This window comes from Podarcis bocagei, assembly GCF_964188305.1.
Source record: "Podarcis bocagei genome assembly, chromosome: 6".
NCBI classification, from domain to species: domain Eukaryota; kingdom Metazoa; phylum Chordata; class Lepidosauria; order Squamata; family Lacertidae; genus Podarcis; species Podarcis bocagei.
Window position 1 is genome coordinate 70,429,060 of NC_138130.1, and position 20,756 is coordinate 70,449,815.

General features: G+C 42.5%; 1 protein-coding gene across 2 annotated transcripts in view; it reads left to right on the forward strand.

The window, feature by feature from the left end:
• Positions 1 to 20,756, forward strand: part of MORC1 (MORC family CW-type zinc finger 1) — a 62,393-nt gene that overhangs the window by 24,436 nt on the left and 17,201 nt on the right. For both annotated transcript variants that reach the window (XM_081198961.1, XM_081198960.1), the window contains exons 11-18: positions 2,806 to 2,879; positions 4,843 to 4,907; positions 6,236 to 6,379; positions 7,883 to 8,037; positions 17,377 to 17,505; positions 18,255 to 18,360; positions 19,129 to 19,261; positions 19,893 to 19,958. In XM_081198961.1, the coding sequence (XP_081055087.1) occupies positions 2,806 to 2,879; positions 4,843 to 4,907; positions 6,236 to 6,379; positions 7,883 to 8,037; positions 17,377 to 17,505; positions 18,255 to 18,360; positions 19,129 to 19,261; positions 19,893 to 19,958 (872 nt within the window). The remainder of the gene's footprint in view (positions 1 to 2,805; positions 2,880 to 4,842; positions 4,908 to 6,235; positions 6,380 to 7,882; positions 8,038 to 17,376; positions 17,506 to 18,254; positions 18,361 to 19,128; positions 19,262 to 19,892; positions 19,959 to 20,756) is intronic.

Consider the following 20,756-nt stretch of genomic DNA (forward strand, 5'->3'; position numbering starts at 1 on the left):
AGGAGGCCCCATTAGCTAAAGTGGTGCTTCAGGTTAAGAACAGTTTCAGGTTTAGAACGGACCTCCGGAATGAATTAAGTACTTAACCTGAGGTACCACTGCAATCATGTTATATTTATAGTATTGAAATGTGGCCTTTTTGTATTTTACTATACTTGCTACGTTATGAAATAGTTACTGTGTTATGGTTTTGCAGTATTGCTGTGAAATTGCTTTTGTAGTGTTTGTTTGAAATGCCTTCTGGTTTTCTTTGCTGTTGAGCATGATTTTTATTTTTTTATTTTGGTGGGAAAGCAGCATACCAATAAAATGAATGGATGACTGCCAGTCGCCGGGAGCCACAGGAGTGGGGAGAGCACTGTTGTGCTCAAGTCCTGCGTTCGGGTTTCCCAATAAGCACCTGAATGACAACTTTGAGAACAGGATGCTGAGCTTGACAGGCTGTTGGCCTGATCCTGCATGTTCTTAGAACTGTGACACCACAGCAAGTGCTGAGTACAAATATCGCTGCATGTTGAGGAAAATTGATAGATAATTCCCTCATACTACTGAAATGCAAAAGTGGCGGATTTAAGAATTGCCTTGAGTAAAGCTGCATGGAGTTGCATTTGAAAAATAGCAATGTATGAAATGAATGGGAAGATTTCAATTGCAAGTTTTGTACAGTCTCTGACACCTCTCCCCGCCCCACGCCACTTTCCATTGGGCCTAGATGCCTTCAGAAGTTGACCCCGTTCTACAGACAGTCAGCAAATTTATTGTGGCACATATGCTAAGAAAGTTAAATTTATTACGGCGATATGCTAATAAAGTTAACAAATTTATTATGGCATATATGCTTTTTGTCCATTTATTCAGATGCATGAAGCATTGTTGTTGTTTAGTCCATACCTGGGTAAGGTAATTGAGAGAGCGGTTGCTGAACAGCTTGGTAGGTTTCTGGAGGAAACATCGGCATTAGATCCATTTCAGTCCGGTTTCCGTCCTGGTTTTGGGACGGAGACGGCTCTGGTTGCCCTAACAGATGATATCCGTAGACAACTGGATCGAGGCGGGTCAGGACTGCTGATCCTTTTAGATTTGTCAGCAGCTTTTGACATGGTCGATCATGATCTTCTGGACCATCGCCTTGCAGACGTGGGGATACAGGGCATAGCCCGTAACTGGTTGTGCTCTTTTATCTCTGGTCGGGGACAGAGGGTGGCACTAGGGAGGGAAATGTCGTCACGCCACTCCTTGGTGTGTGGAGTGCCGCAGGGCGCAATTCTCTCCCCAATGCTTTTTAACATCTTTATGCGCCCCCTTGCTCAGATTATCCGGAGCTTTGGGCTGGGCTGTCATCAATATGCTGATGACACTCAGCTCTATCTACTGATGGATGGCCACACCAACTCGGCCCCTTACACACTGACCAGATGCTTGGAAGCTGTGGCTGGATGGTTTCGTGGGAGCCGATTGAAACTAAATCCTTCAAAGACAGAGGTCCTATGGCTAGGTCGGGATAGCATGGGGATGAGGGACCAACTCCCTTCTCTTGCGGGGGCCCAATTAGTGCCATTACCTTCCGTTAAGAGTTTGGGTGTAATCCTTGACGCCTCCCTTTCCATGGAGGCGCAAGTCACAGCAACAGCCAAGGCGACATTTTTCCACCTTCGCCGCATCAAGCAGTTGGTCCCTTACCTTTCCCGCCCCGACCTGGCCACAGTGATCCATGTGACAGTCATCTCCAGGCTTGACTACTGTAACTCGCTCTACGCGGGGCTGCCCTTGAAGCTGTCCCAAAAACTCCAGCGGGTACAGAATGCTGCAGCGAGGCTCCTCACAGGGTCTCTGCCATGGGAGCATATTCATCCAGTGCTTTTCAAGCTGCACTGGCTCCCGGTGGAGTACAGGGTCAGATTTAAGGTGCTGCTTTTGACCTTTAAAGCCCTTCACGGCCTAGGACCCTCGTACCTACGGGACCGCCTCGCCTGGTATGCCCCACGGAGAGCCTCAAGGTCCATAAATAACAACACCCTAGTGGTCCCAGGCCCTAAGGAAGTTAGATTGGCTTCAACCAGAGCCAGGGCCTTTTCAGCACTGGCCCCAACTTGGTGGAACGCTCTGTCTCATGAGACCAGGGCCCTGCAGGATCTGATCTCTTTCCGCAGGGCCTGTAAGACAGAGTTGTTCCGCCTGGCCTTTGGATTGGAGCCAATTTGATTCCCTCCGCCCCCTTTTTCTTTTTTCTTTTCCTTCTCCTGCAATGAGGCTCCATTTTAATATTTTAATGTTCCATTATTTTAATGTTGTATTTTATTTTTGTTTTTAAGTTGTAATCACTCATCTTGTTTTTATTATTGCTTGTAAGCCGCTCTGAGCCCGGCCTTGGCTGGGGAGGGCGGGGTATAAATAAAAAATTATTATTATTATTATTATTATTATTATTATTAGTCGTTTAGTCGTGTCCGACTCTTCGTGACCCCATGGACCAGAGCACGCCAGGCACTCCTGTCCTCCACTGCCTCCCGCAGTTTGATCAAATGCATGAAGCATTATCTAGAGTTAAAGAGTTTTATGTACAGATGGCTGGGGGGATGAGGGGAAGGGATTGTAAACAGGGAGGTCAGAAGGGAAATAAAGTGCTCTTCCCCAAATGTGCTTAGGGTAGAGGGGAAGGCAAGTTTGTGCTCACCTGAGCTTGTTTAATGCCAAGGTGCCAAACAGAGTTTTGCTTAATGGCGTATTGCGTTCTTCCTGTGTATGGCAGATCGGGTTAGTTTCTCTCCTGCGTGGTTTAACAGGTGCCTTTGCTTATACTTATAGCTGAAGATGCTGTGAAAGAAGCCAAGTGCACGCTACAGCAGTCACAGGACTCCCTCTTCCAGGAAAAACTTGAGGTATAGTAACAAGGATAAAAATGTTTGAGATATTTAGGGTGTGCTGTTATTTCCTCCCCCGCCCACCCAAAGCGCACAGTCTTACCTGGGAAATCTCCAGGGGAATTGAATGAAAGCTGTGCAAGAATGTGAACACAACCACCTTTTAGGGGCAGACTTAGGTAACTATGGCCAAATCCAGGCTGGGAAAGTATATCTTCTGCCTCAGGGTTCCTGAGAATTAGGGGTTGGAGCGAGAAATGAAAGAAACTGCAAAGGCTAGGCTCCTCGTAGTAAGAACTTGGCCAATCCAGAGTGTTGAAGCTTCCTACCTTTCATAGGGGCTGATGTTGCAAAACCTTGTTCCTTTCTGGACCTGAAGAAGAGGACTCTGAGACACAGTCCATGATGTTACTTGAAGATCCACCTTACCCTATGTGTGCCACTTCAATCTGCAGAATGGGCATTCCTACACACACCACCCAATGTTTGCACTTATAAGGAATCAATCTCTTAGTGTCACATCGTCTGCATTCTGGAACTTTCAGCCTGCGGACATCACTGTTCTGTTTTTGGTTCCTGCTAAAAAAACAAACCACATTTTTGTTTAGGCAAACCTAACCAAATATGTAGAGTTAATGCACATTTTAATATGTACATATGTGTTATAATGAATATTTTTAACTGCTGGTTTTATTTATATTTTGTGAATAACCTTACAAATGTTAAATAATTAATTTTAAGGTTAATTTATTCTTAACTCTGACTTTTTTTGATGCATTTTACTGCATAATTTATTTCATGTAAACCACTTCCAGGTTTTTTAAAATTAAGCAGAATCTCTAATACCAATCCACTGCATTTCACTGGCCTTGAGTAGGGTGATTTCCCAGTGAATTGTGTCCAAAGTCTGTGCTTTATTTCGCAAGCCGCTTTTATTGGCCCACAATTGCCAGTGTAGAGTGTCAACTTTTTCCACATTTGGCTGTGTTACTTGGATAGACTTAAAAGATAATTGCTCAGAAATATAGGCCATGCACGGTGTTAATGCTAGGCTTTTGAAAGTTTTGCCTAGCATGACCTTTAAACAGTGGGGAAGATTTTCCAATCCTGTTAATTGCCTATTTACTATTGCTGAGGACTCTTAAAGTCGTTATTAAGCTGCATTGGCTTCAGATTCAATTATTTCCTAAAGAGTGTTTAGAAGGCACTTTCCACTTCAGAAGACTTTCAATGTGATAATTATGTAGACTAATTGCACCTGCGCAAATTATCATTTATATTCATAGGAACGTTCACTATTATACTAATCCCCATTATATTGATTTACAAGCCTTCCACAACTATCACCATGATTAATGCTTTGAATGCACCACCTAAATATTTGCATGGTGTGAAAAGTGTGCTAGGTGCTGTACATAAATAAACGTGACACAGTCCAAGACAAGGCAATTTAACTACTTACTTTTAAGCCCTATTCAGATATCAGTTTCCACAAAGTCTCCATAATTTAACTACAGAACTCGCTCCCGCAGGAAGCAGTGGTAGGTGGCTTTAAAAGAGAATTAGACAAAATTCATGAAGGAGAAGGCTATTGATTTCTACTAACCTTATGACCCACCAGAGGTATGCACCTACCTTGCAAGAACCTGAGAGAATGTTGTGGCGCTTGACAGAAAATAAGGTTGTCGAACCCCGAAGGAACGTGATGGAGTCGTAATCCTGGGGTTTCCAATAAACAAGTGTAACACAGAAAAGAATGCTTCTTTGTAGGATAAAGCGTGGAGTCGTGGTTAGAGAGACAGACTATGATCTGGAAGACCAGGATTAAGCAAGGGGGGGGGACCATGTACAACCCCTTGAGCTCCTATACAAAAAGGGTGGGATGTAAATGAAACAGATAAATAATCTCTGGGAGGCTCCTGGAATGCAATATGTGCTCAGAGTAACTTATTCTTTCCTTTCTGGTGATGGGGGTGCTCAGCTCGCATTAACGGACGCAGTGGAGAATGAAAAGAAAATGAGGGAAACATTGAAAGACAAGCAGAGGCAAGTTTAATGAGACTGTGGTTTACTTTTGGTGAAATGGTCATGCGAGAGAGGAAAGGGGAGCGAGTGCAAAAGAAAAAGCCCTGCCTGCCTAAAATGACCAATCGTAATTGAAGCATGGGCACCTGTGGGTGCTATATATTCCTGACATTATGTTTTCACAGTTCTGTAGGCATTGAAACATTTCTGAGAGTTTACCCCCGTTGTTCAAACTTTACCTTGTAAAGAAAAACGGGAAGCCTCTTTCCAACACTGAAAGCCACTGCTCAATATGGCTCCTGTGAAGAATGGGACTAACAGTCAGTGCTGGATCACTTGGGGAAACGTTTTTCAGCAAACCATGGTGTCAGGTGAAGGGTTTTCCTTTGCCCACGTGGTTTGAAATCAAACCACACAGGCAAAGGGACGTGGCTTTGAGGCGCTGGCGATCAGGGAGTTGCATCTTTGCTTGCACCAGACCTGGTGTCATGTATGATGTCAGATGTGTGTCGGGTGGGTGTGGCTTGGACAAAACTGCTCTACATGGCAGATGGAGAGGCTTCCCAGGCCTAACTAGGCCCACAAGCTGGAGCATCCTCACTGCTGTTGTAAAGAAAAGGGAAAAACAAAGGACCCTTGTATATTTCAAGAAGTATCACACCATTTGAAGCAGCCATGGCTTTCCCCAAAGACTGCTGAGAACTGTAGTTTGTTACAATTGCTGAGAGTTGTTAGGAAGCCTCTGTTCCCTTCCCAGAGCTCTATGGGAAGAGGGATTGATGTTAAATGACTCCGAGAATCGTAGCTCTGTGAGGGGAACAGTTCTCAGCACCCTTAACGAACTACAGGTCTCAGGATTCGTTGAGGGAAGCCATGGCAGTTTAAAGTGGTATGATACTGCTTTAAATGTATAGTGCAGATGGGGCCATCATCTCAGTAGTGTGGTTTGTAGTTCTAATTGGAACACCAACCTAATGCAATTAAAACGTCTCCTGCATTTGAGGCAATTTTCAAAATCATTGTGGAGTCATACAGTGAAACCTATCCATGCCTACTTCAGAATAATTAACCATGAGTTCAGTGGTGCTTACTGAAGGCTCAGTAGAAATGTTGAAAATTGCTCTTGAGCCATACTTCTAAAACATAGAATGAATATCTGTTTAATAATGGTGCATGGGTTAAACCTTTTTGCCACAGAGCAAAATCAGATTCTTTCCTAATTTATCACATCAAATTGGGTTAAATCCATAGTTATGTATGCAATTTACTTGTGGAAGTCAGTAGCCTTCAAAATGAAGTTAAGTGCAATGGGAAAATCTTTTATAAAGTCTTGTTTGTTTTCTGTTTAGAAATCTGAAACAACCCAAAAAGCTCTTCTTAACATTTGGAGTCAACATTCTGAACAGAAGTCAATACGGCATGCTTATCTACAGCAATAAACGCTTGATCAAGATGTTTGAGAAAGTGGGACCACAGAAGAATAGAGGATCTTAGTAAGTTTTCTCCCCTTTTCAGTGTTTTAGGGCCACCTTTCAGGGTTACTTGAAAATGCATTTATGCTACATGCCAGTGGGCTTGCTCCAAAGTTATCCTTAAAGATAGAAATATTCTCTGCGTCATTTTGAGTATTATTTCAAAGGTTAATGGGTGACTTTGGGATAGTTACTCTCTCCCAGACCAGCCTCCTGCACAGGGCTGTTGCAAGGATGAAATCAAGGTGGAGAGAAAACCATATTCTTTGCTTTGAGTCCTTGGAGGGAAAGTGGTCCTGAGTTACATCCATCTTTTGATGTTGCTGTTAGCATTGGGAGGAAATCCTCCTCGTTGGTTGGCAGTGATTTATAGCAACTTTAAGACTGTGACGTGAAAGGGTTGTCACACATTGGGTGAGCAACCAGTTGAAAGCATAATATGAGCCTTCTGGATTGGACGAAATGGCCTGTCTAGTAAAAACATCCTGTTCTCACGTTGGCCAGCTATGGGAAACCTGAAAGCAGGACTTGAGCATCACAGTGGTCTCCCAGTCTGTGACTTCTAGCAAGGGGCATTCAGGGGCATACCGCGTCTGACACCTGAAGCATAGCACAACCAACGAGTGTGTAACTGACTCATGCAGTCTGCTCTGCACAAAGACAGGACCACAGGTGTAAATACCCTGCTGATCTCTCAGTACTGTGTCTGGAGCAGGGTCGTTTCCAGATTTGTGGCTGCATCCTGTCTCTTAATTCTGCAGTGGTGCCATCACAGTCAAAGGTGTATTCTCTTTTTTTATCTTGCCCTTTGCACCTTCTCTCCTGAGAAATCATCCATATAGTCCAAACACAAGATGGGGAAAAGGAAGGCACCCCTTCCAAGGTGTCAGGCAAGCATCTCTGGGCAGGATACTGCACAGCTGAGGTGCCACCACGAAGAAGAACCTCTCCTTTGGAGCCACCACCCCATTTCACTTGGCAGGGATCCCTGGAGCAGGGCCCCTGAAGAAGATACTAAATTTCAGACAGGAATATGCAAACTACCTTGCATGGTGGTTGTATGGCTAACTGAGACTGGCAAACAGTTTTACCTGCCCTGCGCCTTTGTAATTTGTTTATTTATTGCATTATATCCTGCATTTGCTCCATGGTGTTCTTGGCAGTGTAGATGGTTTCCTCCCCGCCCCCTCCCCATTTAATCCTTGCAACAACCCTGTGACCCAGGTTAGGCTGAGAGGCAGTGACTGGCCCAAGGTCACCCTCTGAGCTTCATAGCTGAGCAGGGATTTGAACCTTAGTCTCCCAGGTCCTAGTCCAGATTTCTAACCACTACACCACATGGCAGTTTGGACGCACTATAAATCCAAATTAATTATTCTAAATCCTAAATATATTACAATTTTACCAAATTGAACTTCAGCCACTGTATATTAATTTTTTTTAAAAGCTCAGTTTGTGGTGAAGCTACATCTAAAATCAGGCCCTGCCCACTGTGTAATCTAAAGTATGTTTTTACTATTGCAGTTTTGGTTCTGGAGCTGTAGGGATCGTGGATGTGCCGTGCGAAGTCATGGAGCCAACGCACAACAAGCAGGCCTTTGCAAACACTAGGGAATACAACCGCTTGTTGAAGGCAATGGAAAACTGTCTTGTTCAGTATTGGAAAGACATAGGATTAAGTAAGTAGTGGGCCCCATGTGCAATGCCTTGCAGTAGTCTAAGCAGGAGGGTACCAAAGCATACAACTAAGTAGCCCCATGGTGTCTCCATTAAATCCAGCCCCATATGTGCTGCTCTGTGCACTGAATAGTTCACATCATGGAGCCTCCACTTCATGACAGACCCTCCTTAATGGGGCGCGTGGTGACAGTTTTGAAAACAAGAGGGTCATTGTGGTGAGCTCCTCTAAGCAAACAGCTTAGCGCAACAAAATCATCCCTGTCCAGTCTAAATGGTCCCTGCACATCTGATTTGTCATATAGGGCAAAAGTTTTTAATAAATATATAGCGGCTCTTTTGACTCTTTCAAAGGTCTTTCAGGGGCTACCTGAACAGTCATTGAGCTGCTAATGTATGAGTTTCAAGCATTAGGAGCCTTTGGGCACTTACAATTCCAGCCTTAAAAGCACATTATGTGAACAACGACCCTTAATGTATCAGAGTGGCTGAGTGACTAAGCTTTTGACTCATCCTTACACCAGTTCAGCCCTTTCCCTGCACCAAGATACACAAAAGTTTGCTCAACTCGTAATAGATAAGGGGATCCATTTATTTGATAGGCGCTCTGATTCCATGCCAGCTTCTGCCAGTAATGTAATAATGCTACAAAGTCAGAAGGCTTGGGGGTCCATGGAAGTATCACACCAGGGCCAGATAAGGGGCGGCCATGGCATGGTTCCTTCTGTGTGCTTTTCTTCTTCTTGCATTTCTAATACATTCTGCACTTTACAGAGAATGGCGTGGAATGGAGCAATGTCCCTCCTCCCAAAATGTGAGAATTAGATACTAGGGTCAGTTCCAGGTTTTTGTGGGATTTGAGTGACAAGATGATCTGTGGGTTCCACCCCCTTCCTTTTCTAATTACACCCCTGGCTTCATGTTTCATCCCAACCTCTTTTCAGCCCATTCTTTCTCAGATAAGCAGACTCATTCCTTCATTACCTTGCCCAAAGGTGCATATAAAAAAAGGAAGAACACACCAAGAGGATACGAAATGTGCATCTACTATGACTTTGATTACATGGTAGAGTCCATGCAAAAAGGAAAAACGCATGCAGCGATCCTTGCAAAATTTATATCAACACCCATTTAGGTTTTAGGTTCACAAAAAAACACACCAATTGACTCAACATGCATAGGAATCGGTTGAAAGGCTTGTCATAGGGTAGCCAAAACAGTGGTGAAGGACAGAATGGTTAGTTTATGCTTTAAAATGGTCAACAGCTAGTCCTGGGTAGTTCAGAATGTTAAGTATTAAATTCAGAACAGACCAGGAGATGCAGGAAGTTCAAGATCTAATGGAGAGGGGACTTCCGGGGGCGGCGCGAAACTGTAATGGCGGTCCTCTTCGAGCTCTGAAGAGGGGCTCTGCGGAAAAGGGTCGTTCGCTGCGGCATAGCGACGACCCATCAAGATAAACCACGGGTAGAGTGAGCCCGTGGCCGTGGGACTCGGCGGGCACCAGAAGCTGCTCCGAAAACACAGAAGGGACCCCGTAAGGAGACCCGGAGTGAAGGAGGGGTGGCGGTGCTGTGAGTTCATCGCTCTTTCCGCGGAAGTGAAGCCGCGCGGCTGTTACAGATGAGCGCTGATCCTTCTTCCTAAAATCAACACCAACTACAAGTAACATACCCGTGAGTAAAGGGGACTAAAATTTGGCAAATAATTTCGTAAATCTGGCTGAAAGCGGGAGACGAAAAAAAGGGAAGTCCGTCTTCCGACATTGCTGACAAGATCAAAGCAACGCTTTTAAAAGCGGAAGCGTTTGAAACGGGACTTTGGGAAGCTTTAACTTTTTCGTGCTTTTAAATCTGCCCTTTTTACTGTTGAACTGAAGGTGGAAAGGGACTTTGATCATAAAAGAACGAGTAACGGGGGGTCTCCTCCTACCTCCCCCCCCCCCTGGGGTGATTTTTAAAGAGTCAGATCGTCGGGCTGCCGGAGAGAGAGACTGTGCTAAACTGCGGAAACAGTTGCAAATTTTGTGAAAACTTTGCTGGAGTATAATTGATACATTTGAGCAGGAAAGTTTGGTTGGGACATTGTTGCAAGCACCCCCTGTGAAACTTTGTTGAAATTTAAAAGGTGCTCTGGGGAATTTTGAATTTCTGAAGGGACTTTTGGATATTGAACTTACTGAGCCAAAAATTTCTGGAATTTTAATGGCGGACTACTTCCTTCTTTGTCTTTGAAACTTGGTGGCACTCCCCCTACAGGGCTTTCGGATTATAAGATCCTGGGAACTGACTTTTGTTTTGAATTCCACTTTACCGGTTGTTTATAATTGAATTTGTCTTTCCCATGGAACAATAGACAATTTGACCTTGAACACTGACAGATGTGTAATGAGTGGTGCAGGGAGAACAAGAGCATCTAAAGCTAAGGAATCTAAAGAGGCTAAGGAGAAAGAAAAGGAAAGAAAACCAGCACAATTTCTACAAACAACATTGACCCAAGGACGTCGATCGTCGGTTCCAGCTGTACTGGTGACCCAAAGGGAACAAAGGGAAACAACTGAGAAGTCCACTGAGGAAGATATGGCAGCAGGTGGGTCGGATACACTACTTAAACAAATATTGGAGCAACTATCAAGTCTAAACCAGAAGGTGGACGACCAGTCTCTGAAGATAGATAAAGCAACTTCCTCGATCCAAAAATTGACTGATCAAGTTTCCCAGCATACACAAGCTATAGAGAACTTGCAAGGAGCTACAGCGGAAAATCGGGAATTGGCTGGAGAAGCAATCCAGAAAGTGGGAGCTCTACAAAAAGAAGTGGAAGAAATAAAAGGAGAAGTTAAGCCCCTGCACAAACAGGTGAGTGAACAACAAGTTTATCTGTCAATGGTGGAACTGAAAAATCGCGAGAGTAACATCAAATTGAGAGGCATCCCGGAACTTGAGCAAGGAGATTTGATTGGATACTTAACACAAGAATTTTCGAAGTTCTGGGGTTTAAAGGAAGACACAGATTTTAAGATTGTTTCGGCATATAGACTGGGAAGAGTGGTAAAGAAAGATAGATCCAGAGACTGTTTGATAATTTTAAGATCAAAGGAAGAGAGGGATAAGATCCTAGGTCTTCATTTCAAAAAAGCAATTGAAATACAAGACAAAAGGGTGGAAATCTATAGAGATATCCCGAAACAGCTGTTGGATCTTAGAGCCACCTATTCAGAACTAGCAAAATTGCTGAGATACAACGCAATTCCCTATAGGTGGGAGTTTCCACAAGGACTATCCTTCACCTACAAAGAAAGGAAGGTTAAAATTAGAACACCTGAAGATAACCAAAAGTTCCTTCACGACCACGGAGAAGATCTCCAAAAAGGAGTGGATTGGCTTCCAGCTGTACCAGCACCAATATTGCCTGAAAGCGGGCCAACGCCTGCACCCTCGGGATCTGAGCAAAAGGAAGGCACCCCATCTTAAGAACGTTTAAAATAGAACAAGATGTCTCTGCAGCTACTTAGCTGGAACATAAATGGCGGGAATTCTCCGGAAAAAAGAAGGAGGATATTCCATATTTTGAAAAAAGAACAATTGGATGTAATATGCCTTCAAGAAACACATGTGACCAGGCTCCATAGGAAAGTATTAATTAATAAAAGACTTGGTCAAGAATTTATCTCATCAGACAAAGTCAAAAAAAGAGGTGTTGTAATTTATGCAAAGGAGAACCTATCACCAAAATTCTTATTCAAAGATGATCATGGAAGAATTCTCGCAATTGAAATCCAAACACAAGGGGAAAAGATTTTGATATTAGGAGTTTATGCGCCAAATGATGGAAAATCAGAATTTTATAAGAAGCTGCATGAGACAATGATGGACTACCTGGACTATTCTAATATTATTGTGATGGGAGATATGAATGGGGTGGTGTCTACAAATATGGACAAATCTCAAAATCAAAATTTAACAACAGACGGCAGACTCCCTAAAACCTTTTTTGAAATGACAGACAATATGGACTTGATTGACATCTGGAGGACAAGGAACCCCTTGGGTAAAGAAGGAACCTTTTTTTCTGATGCCCACTTGTCATGGACACGAATCGACCAAATTTGGATATCTAGAGGGCTGGCCCCGAAAACGAGAAAAGTGGAAATCTGCCCAAAAACCTGCTCCGACCATAACGCCTTAAAAATGGAATTGAGACTTTTCCCAACTGGATCCTTCAGATGGAGAATGAATGACACCTTGCTAAGAGATCAAGAGATTGTTAAGAAGGCCCCAAAAACGCTAAAGGACTACTTTGAAATAAATTTGAACACTACGGTGGAGAAAAGAATAATCTGGGACGCAAGCAAAGCTGTAATGAGAGGGTTTCTGATACAACAGAATACAATAAAGAAAAAATTTTGGAATGGAAAAAAGGAAAAAATTCTTGAGAAAATAAGTGAAGGAGAGAAAAAGTTGAGAACTAATCCGAAGTCAAAAGAGGTGCTAAGAGAGATTAAATTCCATCAAGCACAATATTCGAAATTGATTAATCAAGAGATTGAGTGGAAAATTAAACAAATGAAGCAAAGATCGTTTGAATCAGCAAATAAATGTGGAAAGTTGTTAGCTTGGCAATTGAAAAAAAGACAAAAGTTAAACACAGTCACAAACCTGGAGATTCAAGGAAAAATAGTTCAGAAACCAGAAGAAATAAGAAAGTGCTTCCACAGATACTTCAAGGAACTTTATGCACAGGGGCCTCAGAAAGAATCGGAAATAGACCAATTCTTGAGGACAAATGGACTATCTAAAATAAGTCAAGATAAAAGATCAATTCTCAATAGTAAAATAACTCAACAGGAAATTGAAGGTGCCATCCAAAATATGCAACTTGGCAGATCTCCAGGCCCAGATGGTCTCACCTCCAAATATTATAAGACTCTGAAGGATTGTTTGATACAACCGTTGTTGGAGGTTTGCAACCAGATTATGGAGGGGAGAAGGGCACCGGAAACGTGGAAAGAAGCATTCATCACATTGATTCCTAAGTCAGAGAAGGAAAAGACTCAGCTCAAGAACTACCGTCCCATCTCACTCCTGAATGTGGATTACAAAATATTTGCAGACATTTTAGCAAGTAGACTTAAAAACGTTTTAAACGAAGTAATTCACAAGGACCAAGCAGGCTTTCTCCCTGGTAGACACATGTCTGATAACACCAGGAACATTATTGATATATTGGAATTGTTGAGAATTAGAAACACAAGGGCTGCCTTAATCTTTATTGATGCGGAGAAAGCATTTGACAACATTTCTTGGATGTTTATGAAGAAAAACTTGAAGGGGATGGGAGTGGGACGGGGGTTTGAAAATGGACTAGAAGCAATTTATTCAGAGCAAAAAGCCAAGTTGATAGTGAACAATGTGGTGTCGGATGAACTTCTAATTGAAAAAGGGACACGGCAGGGGTGCCCTTTATCCCCTCTGCTATTTATCTCTGTTCTGGAGGTATTGCTGAATATGATTAGGGAGGACCAGTTGGTGCAAGGTATAGAGGTTGGAGCGAAACAATACAAACTGAAAGCCTTTGCAGATGACCTAGTCTTGACAGTACAGGAGCCAGTATCTAGCACAAAAAGAGTTTTGGAACTTATCCTGGAGTTTGGTCGGGTGGCGGGATTCAAGTTAAACAAACAAAAAACTAAGGTTTTGGTCAAAAATTTGACACCTATAGAGATAGAGGGGTATCAGAAAGAGACAGAGCTAAGTGTGGTTAAAAAAGTGAAATACCTGGGGGTATACTTGTCCACCAAAAATTTAAATCTTTTTAAAGATAACTATGAAAAATGTTGGTTGGAAATTAAAAAGGATCTGGATATTTGGTCAAGATTGAAACTTACCTTGTCAGGCCGAATCGCAGCTATAAAGATGTGTGTTTTGCCAAAAATGCTATTTTTATTTCAAACCCTTCAGGTCGTGGACAGAATGGAATGTTTTGGAAAATGGCAGAAGGATATTTCTAAGTTTGTCTGGCAGGGCAAAAAGCCCCGAATAAAATTTAAAATATTAACCGACTCAAAAGAAAGAGGGGGGTTTGCCCTGCCGGACTTAAGGTTGTATTATGAAGCTGCAGCCTTCTGCTGGTTGAAGGATTGGTTCCTGTTGGAAAACACCGATGTCCTAGATCTGGAGGGGTTTGATAATGTGTATGGTTGGCATGCATACTTGTGGTATGACAAGGCGAAGGTTCATAAATTGTTCAAAAACCATATTGTCAGAAAATCAATTTTTGCCGTCTGGATGAAGTATAAGGATTTATTAGAAAACAAGACCCCGAGGTGGTTATCACCTGTGGAAGCCAAGATTTCTAAAAAAAAGCCCAATATGGAGGCCTATTGGCCAAAATATTGGGAACTGATTGAAAGAGTTGGAGACAATTGGAAGCTCCAAAGCCAGGACAAATTAAGAGGTAAGGTGCGAGATTGGTTACACTATGCTCAAATTCAAGAGGTATTCAAAATGGACAAAAAAGTGGGTTTCCAGTTGGAGAAATCGAAACTGGAGACGGAGTTACTAGAACCAAAGACTAAGGTACTTTCGAGGATGTATGACTTGCTGCTTAAATGGAACACCCAGGATGAGACAGTTAAATCTGCTATGATAAAATGGGCACAGGATGTAGGACACAACATCATGTCTGAGGACTGGGAAAGGTTATGGAACACCGGTATGAAATTCACGGCATGTAGTGCCTTGAAAGAGAACATTATGAAAATGGTATACCGGTGGTACATGACCCCAGTCAAGTTGGCTAAAATATACCATCTTTCTGATAATAAGTGTTGGAAATGCAAGGAGGCAGAAGGAACATTCTTTCACCTCTGGTGGACCTGCCCGAAAGTAAAGGCCTTTTGGGAAATGATACATAATGAGTTGAAAAAGGTATTTAGATATACCTTTTCTAAGAAACCAGAGGCCTTTCTATTGGGCATGGTGGACCGGAAGGTGCCAAAGAAGGATAGAACCTTGTTTATGTATGCAACCACAGCAGCTAGGATTCTTATCGCAAAGTTCTGGAAGACACCAGATTTACCCACACTGGAGGACTGGCAGACGCAGCTGATGGACTACATGGAGTTGGCAGAAATGACCGGCAGAATTCGAGATCTGAGCGAAGAAACAATGGAGGAGGACTGGAAAAAATTTAAGGACTATTTGCAAAAACATTATAAGTTGTTTGAGTGCTAAGACTGTGCACGATTAAGAAACGTTATGCTTCTGCAATTTATTTTAAGTAAATGATAAAGTAAGTATTGAGGGGAAAAAATGAGACAAATTAGAAACAAAATATTATGTTTATTAAGAGTGTTAAAATTAAACTACAAATTTTTGAAACTGGTAACATAATAAATACAAAGGTACAATAAGTCGGGAAATAAGATAATAAATTGCTGAATTGGTTAGAATGATGAACGCAATGCTGAGAGGATGCGAGGAGGTCCAAAAAGTTGTCGAAGAAATTTTGTGATGATCTTTTCTTTTTTCTATGTTTTTTTTTATATATATGGAAAATGTTTCTTGTATATTGTTGTCCAAACAAATTTGATTACCTATGGAAAGAAACGCAATAAAAAATTTTATAAAAAAAAACAAGATCTAATGGAGAGGAATGCAGCCATTTTAGGATCCCAGTGAAGGGACACTATTTTAATATAATGGCAAGAGAACCAAAACGTCTTGGGGCCAGGCCTGGCTTGAGTACTGCTAATGAGCCTCTCCAAACAGAAGAAACAAGGCATGGCAGCATGGGAACAAGGGGCGAATAGAAAGGAGATGGGAAACTGCAAGGTATTTCTCGCTAATAAAATCTGACAAGCAATTGCTGTTCACCTAGCAGAGAGGCTAGAAGAACAGGCAAACACGTTTGTGCATTCTTTTTGCAAAATCAGATCTGTGTGCATATGCAAATGCTTTTGATAACCTGCATTTTGGAATCTGAATGCCGTTGCTCTGATGCCCATTTAAAAATCTAGTTTTAATCATTAATATTTATGTGAATTCTGAATGTTTTAAATAATGTACCAAATCTGCTTCTTTCCCCCCCTTCCCCGCCTTTGACTTTGCCTTCCAAATAGTTTGGATACTTTTCCTTGCTTAAGTACAAAAGATCAGATGCACTCTCTCCAATAGCTGAGTGCCAATAGCAATTATAGTCTCTCTCCCCCTCTCTGTGTGTGCTCTTGTTTTTATATATAAGAAAAATGCACAGGTAGTTGTGCAGCCTTAGGCAGGCAGCCAAAACAGAAGACGTGAAGCCGCTGGTAGATGAAATTCAGATTAGCGGGTCACAAAGTGTGTAGGACTATGATAAATGAAAGGCTAATGCTAATTGTGCCACTTGCACTCATGTCACATTTTTAATCATTTTTATTACTGGCGTGGAGAAGCAATGTTCATAAAGGTGGGGTGGAGATATTTGCCTGTTTCCTCTTAAGGGAATTATAATGATACTCAACCCTTCTCCCTCCTATTCACACTGCAGATAGCTGCAGGAAAGAGATCAGTTAGCATCAGTTAGGATTCTCCTCCCACCCCACGCCTAACTGCAGTGTGTGTGTCTTTTCATTGCAAACATGGTAGATGTAGGGTTAATCCTTCCCATGTCCTGTGTTCCCAGTGAATATTAACCCTAGGCCTGTAATTAATTAAATAAAAATATATGCCACGCTTACAGTGTGATTACTGTCTCGTTGAACCAGTGGTTGTCAACAAGGACTACAACTTCCATTAGCCAGCGCAGTCAATGGCGAGGGGTGATGGGAGTTGTAGTCCCACAACATAGGGAGGGGGGTTCCACATTGGCTACTCCTGAGTTAAGCCCTAAGCTCCAATCACAAAATGTCACCTGAACCTCGCTGTCTTTCATAACCGTGTGCCAGGAGAGCTTGTTGATCTTTCCTTCTTCCACAGGGCTTTCCCGCTACTGAGTCCCATTCCTTTGGGTTATACTTCTATTCTTAGGGAAAGTGTCTCACTGACTGGGGACCAGAGATAGCTGAGCGCTGGCCAGCCAGCAGTTCTCTTCTGGATGTAGCCATCAATGCCCTACACTGAAGTAAATAAGGCAGCCTTCTATAGAGCAACATCAGATCAATCTGACCTTGCACTCAGGATCATCCAGCCTATACCCATGCTATGTTGCAGTGCTTATCAGTGTGTTATCTCACAGCTGACAATGATAATAAAAAAAATTCCTTCCAGTAGCACCTTAGAGACCAACTAAGTTTGTTACTGGTATGAGCTTTCGTGTGCATGCACACTTCAGCATAACATTGCAATGATTTGTCTCCCGAGGTCAAAAAGAAGAAGCCTTGTTCTGGAGCGATTTTGGGTACCTGAGTAAAAACTGGTCTGATAAACCTTCAGAGAGCACCCAGTACAAGAGAAGGCGGGCCGTGGAAATCCCTGACATTGTTCAGTGTGGTGAGTTTCTACATTTGGACAAATAGGAAGACAAGGCAGGGGGAAGGTAGAGCTCAGCGGGGTGAAAATGAGAGTTCTTTGTTGTTTGACTTCAAATATGTTCACTTGAGCATTCCTCTTCACAGATGCCGTGCACTGCTGTGTTTTTCACTTTCTTCTTCTTTGAAAGGATCCTCTTATAAACAACTCCTTTGTTTCGCTATTTGCTGCCGTTAAAAGCACACTGTGGGGCAGCTAATGTAACAGGTCTCCTTCATGTTTTGTTATAAAGGCTGCTGGCATATAACTTGAGTGGCTTTGTAGGCCTCTGTGTGGGATAAAGAAAACTGTAGGCACGTTGCGAGCTTTTTGTTTCTGTGGTTTAAAAAAGAACACACACATAAATCTACACATACACCTGTTTTTAAATTTTTCTCTGCATGAGGTTGTCGTTTTGGGGCGAGATGTAGGAGAGATGCACAAATAGAATAAGCTCAAAAAGACTAGGGTGGACTTTGGGAAAAGGCTTGTTTTAGGACTTGCACTGAGGATCTTGGGTAGACTACCTGTTTGTCAAAGAAACACTTCTTTCAAGAGAAAATGCCATTGCTCAAATAGTTTTTATCTCATTTGTGACCAAAGTTGTCAGAGGGTTGAGAATTAAAGAGCAAAAATTCAGGCAATCCACCACAGTACCATATTAAATCAATTGTGTCATTACTGTTTGTAACCATTAATTTGGATTTAAATCTGTTAATTTCATTCATTAGATATTTGCCTCAAATGGAGACTCCTGTCATATGACACCAGTATAAAACACAGAGGGCATCACGGCACCTGGAACTGCAGACAGAATCCTAACCCTCTCGAAAATAAGTAAGCTTTTACATTTTGCTTGAACCTACAGTCTTATCTAGTCAGCAGAGATCTGTCTTTTCTCACTACAGTGGTTACATACGCTTCAGATTACATACGCTTCAGGTTACAGACTCCGCTAACCCAGAAATATTGCCTCAGGTTAAGAACTTTGCTTCAGGATGAGAACAGAAATCATGTTCTGGCGGCGCGGCAGCAGCGGGAGGCTCCATTAGCTAAAGCGGTGCTTCAGGTTAAGAGCAGTTTCAGGTTAAGAACGGACCTCCAGAACGAATTAAGCACTTAACCCGAGGTACCACTGCATAGTATGAGGCAAGCTTCAAAATCATCTTGCCCAACAGTCTCCTACGTGTAGGAAATCCAGAACTACATTTATATATTTACACACACATGCAAAAATGCATAACATGATATGAAAAAAGATGTAATTCTGGCAAGTATTTTATATTCGTACCAACTTTAGTATGTATCTTGGAAATAACTTTCTCCAAGACACCTCTAAGACACATGTCCACTTCTGTTTATTAAAATACAACATTGGAAGTGTAATTCAATTTATCTATTCTTAAATGTATATCCCAACTTTTCTCCAAAGAACTCAAGGGGGCAGGCATACTTTCCCCCCAGTAGCTGCTCTCTCTGTTGAACCTGTATGCAAGGCAGATGCTGGGCCACTGAGCTATGTGCCCGTCCTTGCCTATGCCATTTAGAGAGACGGCGCAGGCGTTTCTTTCTATTGAATTGCTAAAAGTCAATATTACTTACTAGGTGTGGTGTACCAGAATGTTTGCCCCGCGTCCCTTTGGGTACCTTCAACCCAACTCAGTCAAAGAATGACAAACAAAAGCTCGTCGTAGATGCCATTCGGCAACGTAAATGGAGGCTGGAAAATCTGGAACAGGTGAGCTGCTTCCTGAGATTTGTACAAACGTCCATACACAAGTAACTCCGCAATGGCGTATGTTGCGTGCACCATTTTCAGCCCTGGAAGGGGGCAGAATGGGGGCAGGGTGGGCTTACGGACACAGTTTGTCAGAACGCAACCCCCATGCAAACAGGGAGTTGCCTGTCATTATATATGTTTCAATGTGGAATTGGATAATTGGAATTTAAGGTTTCCCCTTTTTATTGAATGCACTTAGGGTTAGATGAAATTTCAAATAGTCAAACGTAAAGAGACATTGGGGGGATTCTAGGCACAAAAACTAAGAGATGATTATGTGTCTGAGGTCCAAAATTCTTCTAATAATTTTCTCCTCTCTCCCCCACCCCACCCCCTTTTACACTGGTAATTATATATAATATAATAGCAGCAGCAGCTGTGGAGCTCTTTTGGGTCTCTCTGTATTCCCCTAAAAAATGTTTAATAATTCTGAGAAATATTTCCAGAAAAGTATTTTCTGCAGTCCCAAGTCTTAAGTCTGTTCGAAGAACACAGTTGCATTTATATTATAAGATCATTGCTTCTGTTTATAAGAATTATGAATAGATTAAAATGCCTGCTTGTCAATTCCTCTGTTCTTACCTTACAGAAACTTCACTTGATACAACCCCATACAATTGTCCAGCCTTCAGCTGACAGCAAAACTCATAAGGATGTGAGTAACTTGGATTGCAGTGCTATGCTTGTGAATAAGTACCACTAAGATCAGTGGAACTGCCTTCTGAAGAGACATGGCTGTGATTGGGCTGTAAACCATTTATTTTGGCATGCTATTGTTATTAAGAATTTGTGTAGCACTCGTTAGGTTAGATCCAATGGGTTGTTGTTTTTTCTGCACTCGGAGGTCTTCTTATTCAAGAAACATTCTTTTATACCTAACCGACAAAGAAGGAGAGGGACACCCAACCTAAAGATGTCCAGCTATTTCAGCAAGAGCTGGAGCAAGCAGGAACATGAGAATTGCTATGGGTCAGCCTTCCCCAACCTGGTGCTCTTGAAATGTTTCAACTCAATCAACCTCAGGATACAGAGCAACCTCTGTACCAACGTGGTGGGTTCTAGTATTTACACCAGCACAGTTCAGGTATTCAGCCTCACACGACTATAATCACATGGGGCAGGAGAGTCTCCGTGCATTGGTGGCATGTTTGTGGTAGGGCAGCCTCCTGAATGCATGTCATCTGCCCATGAGTTGCAACCCTGGCTGCCTGGACCCAGCCCCACAATATTGGAGATGGCATTGGGCCCATCAAGAGACCCATGGCTTGAGGAACACTGCTCACCTGGCAGTCAAAGGCCTTTTGCTACCAGAGGTCAACTCAGGCCCTCCAGATGCTGTTGGAATACAAGTCCCACAAGAGGGAAGGTCTCGGCAAGATTTTACAGCAAGCCTCCGGTGTAGCTGTAGGGAAGGTTGGAGACCTGTGCTGGGAATTAGTAGCTTACAACAGCC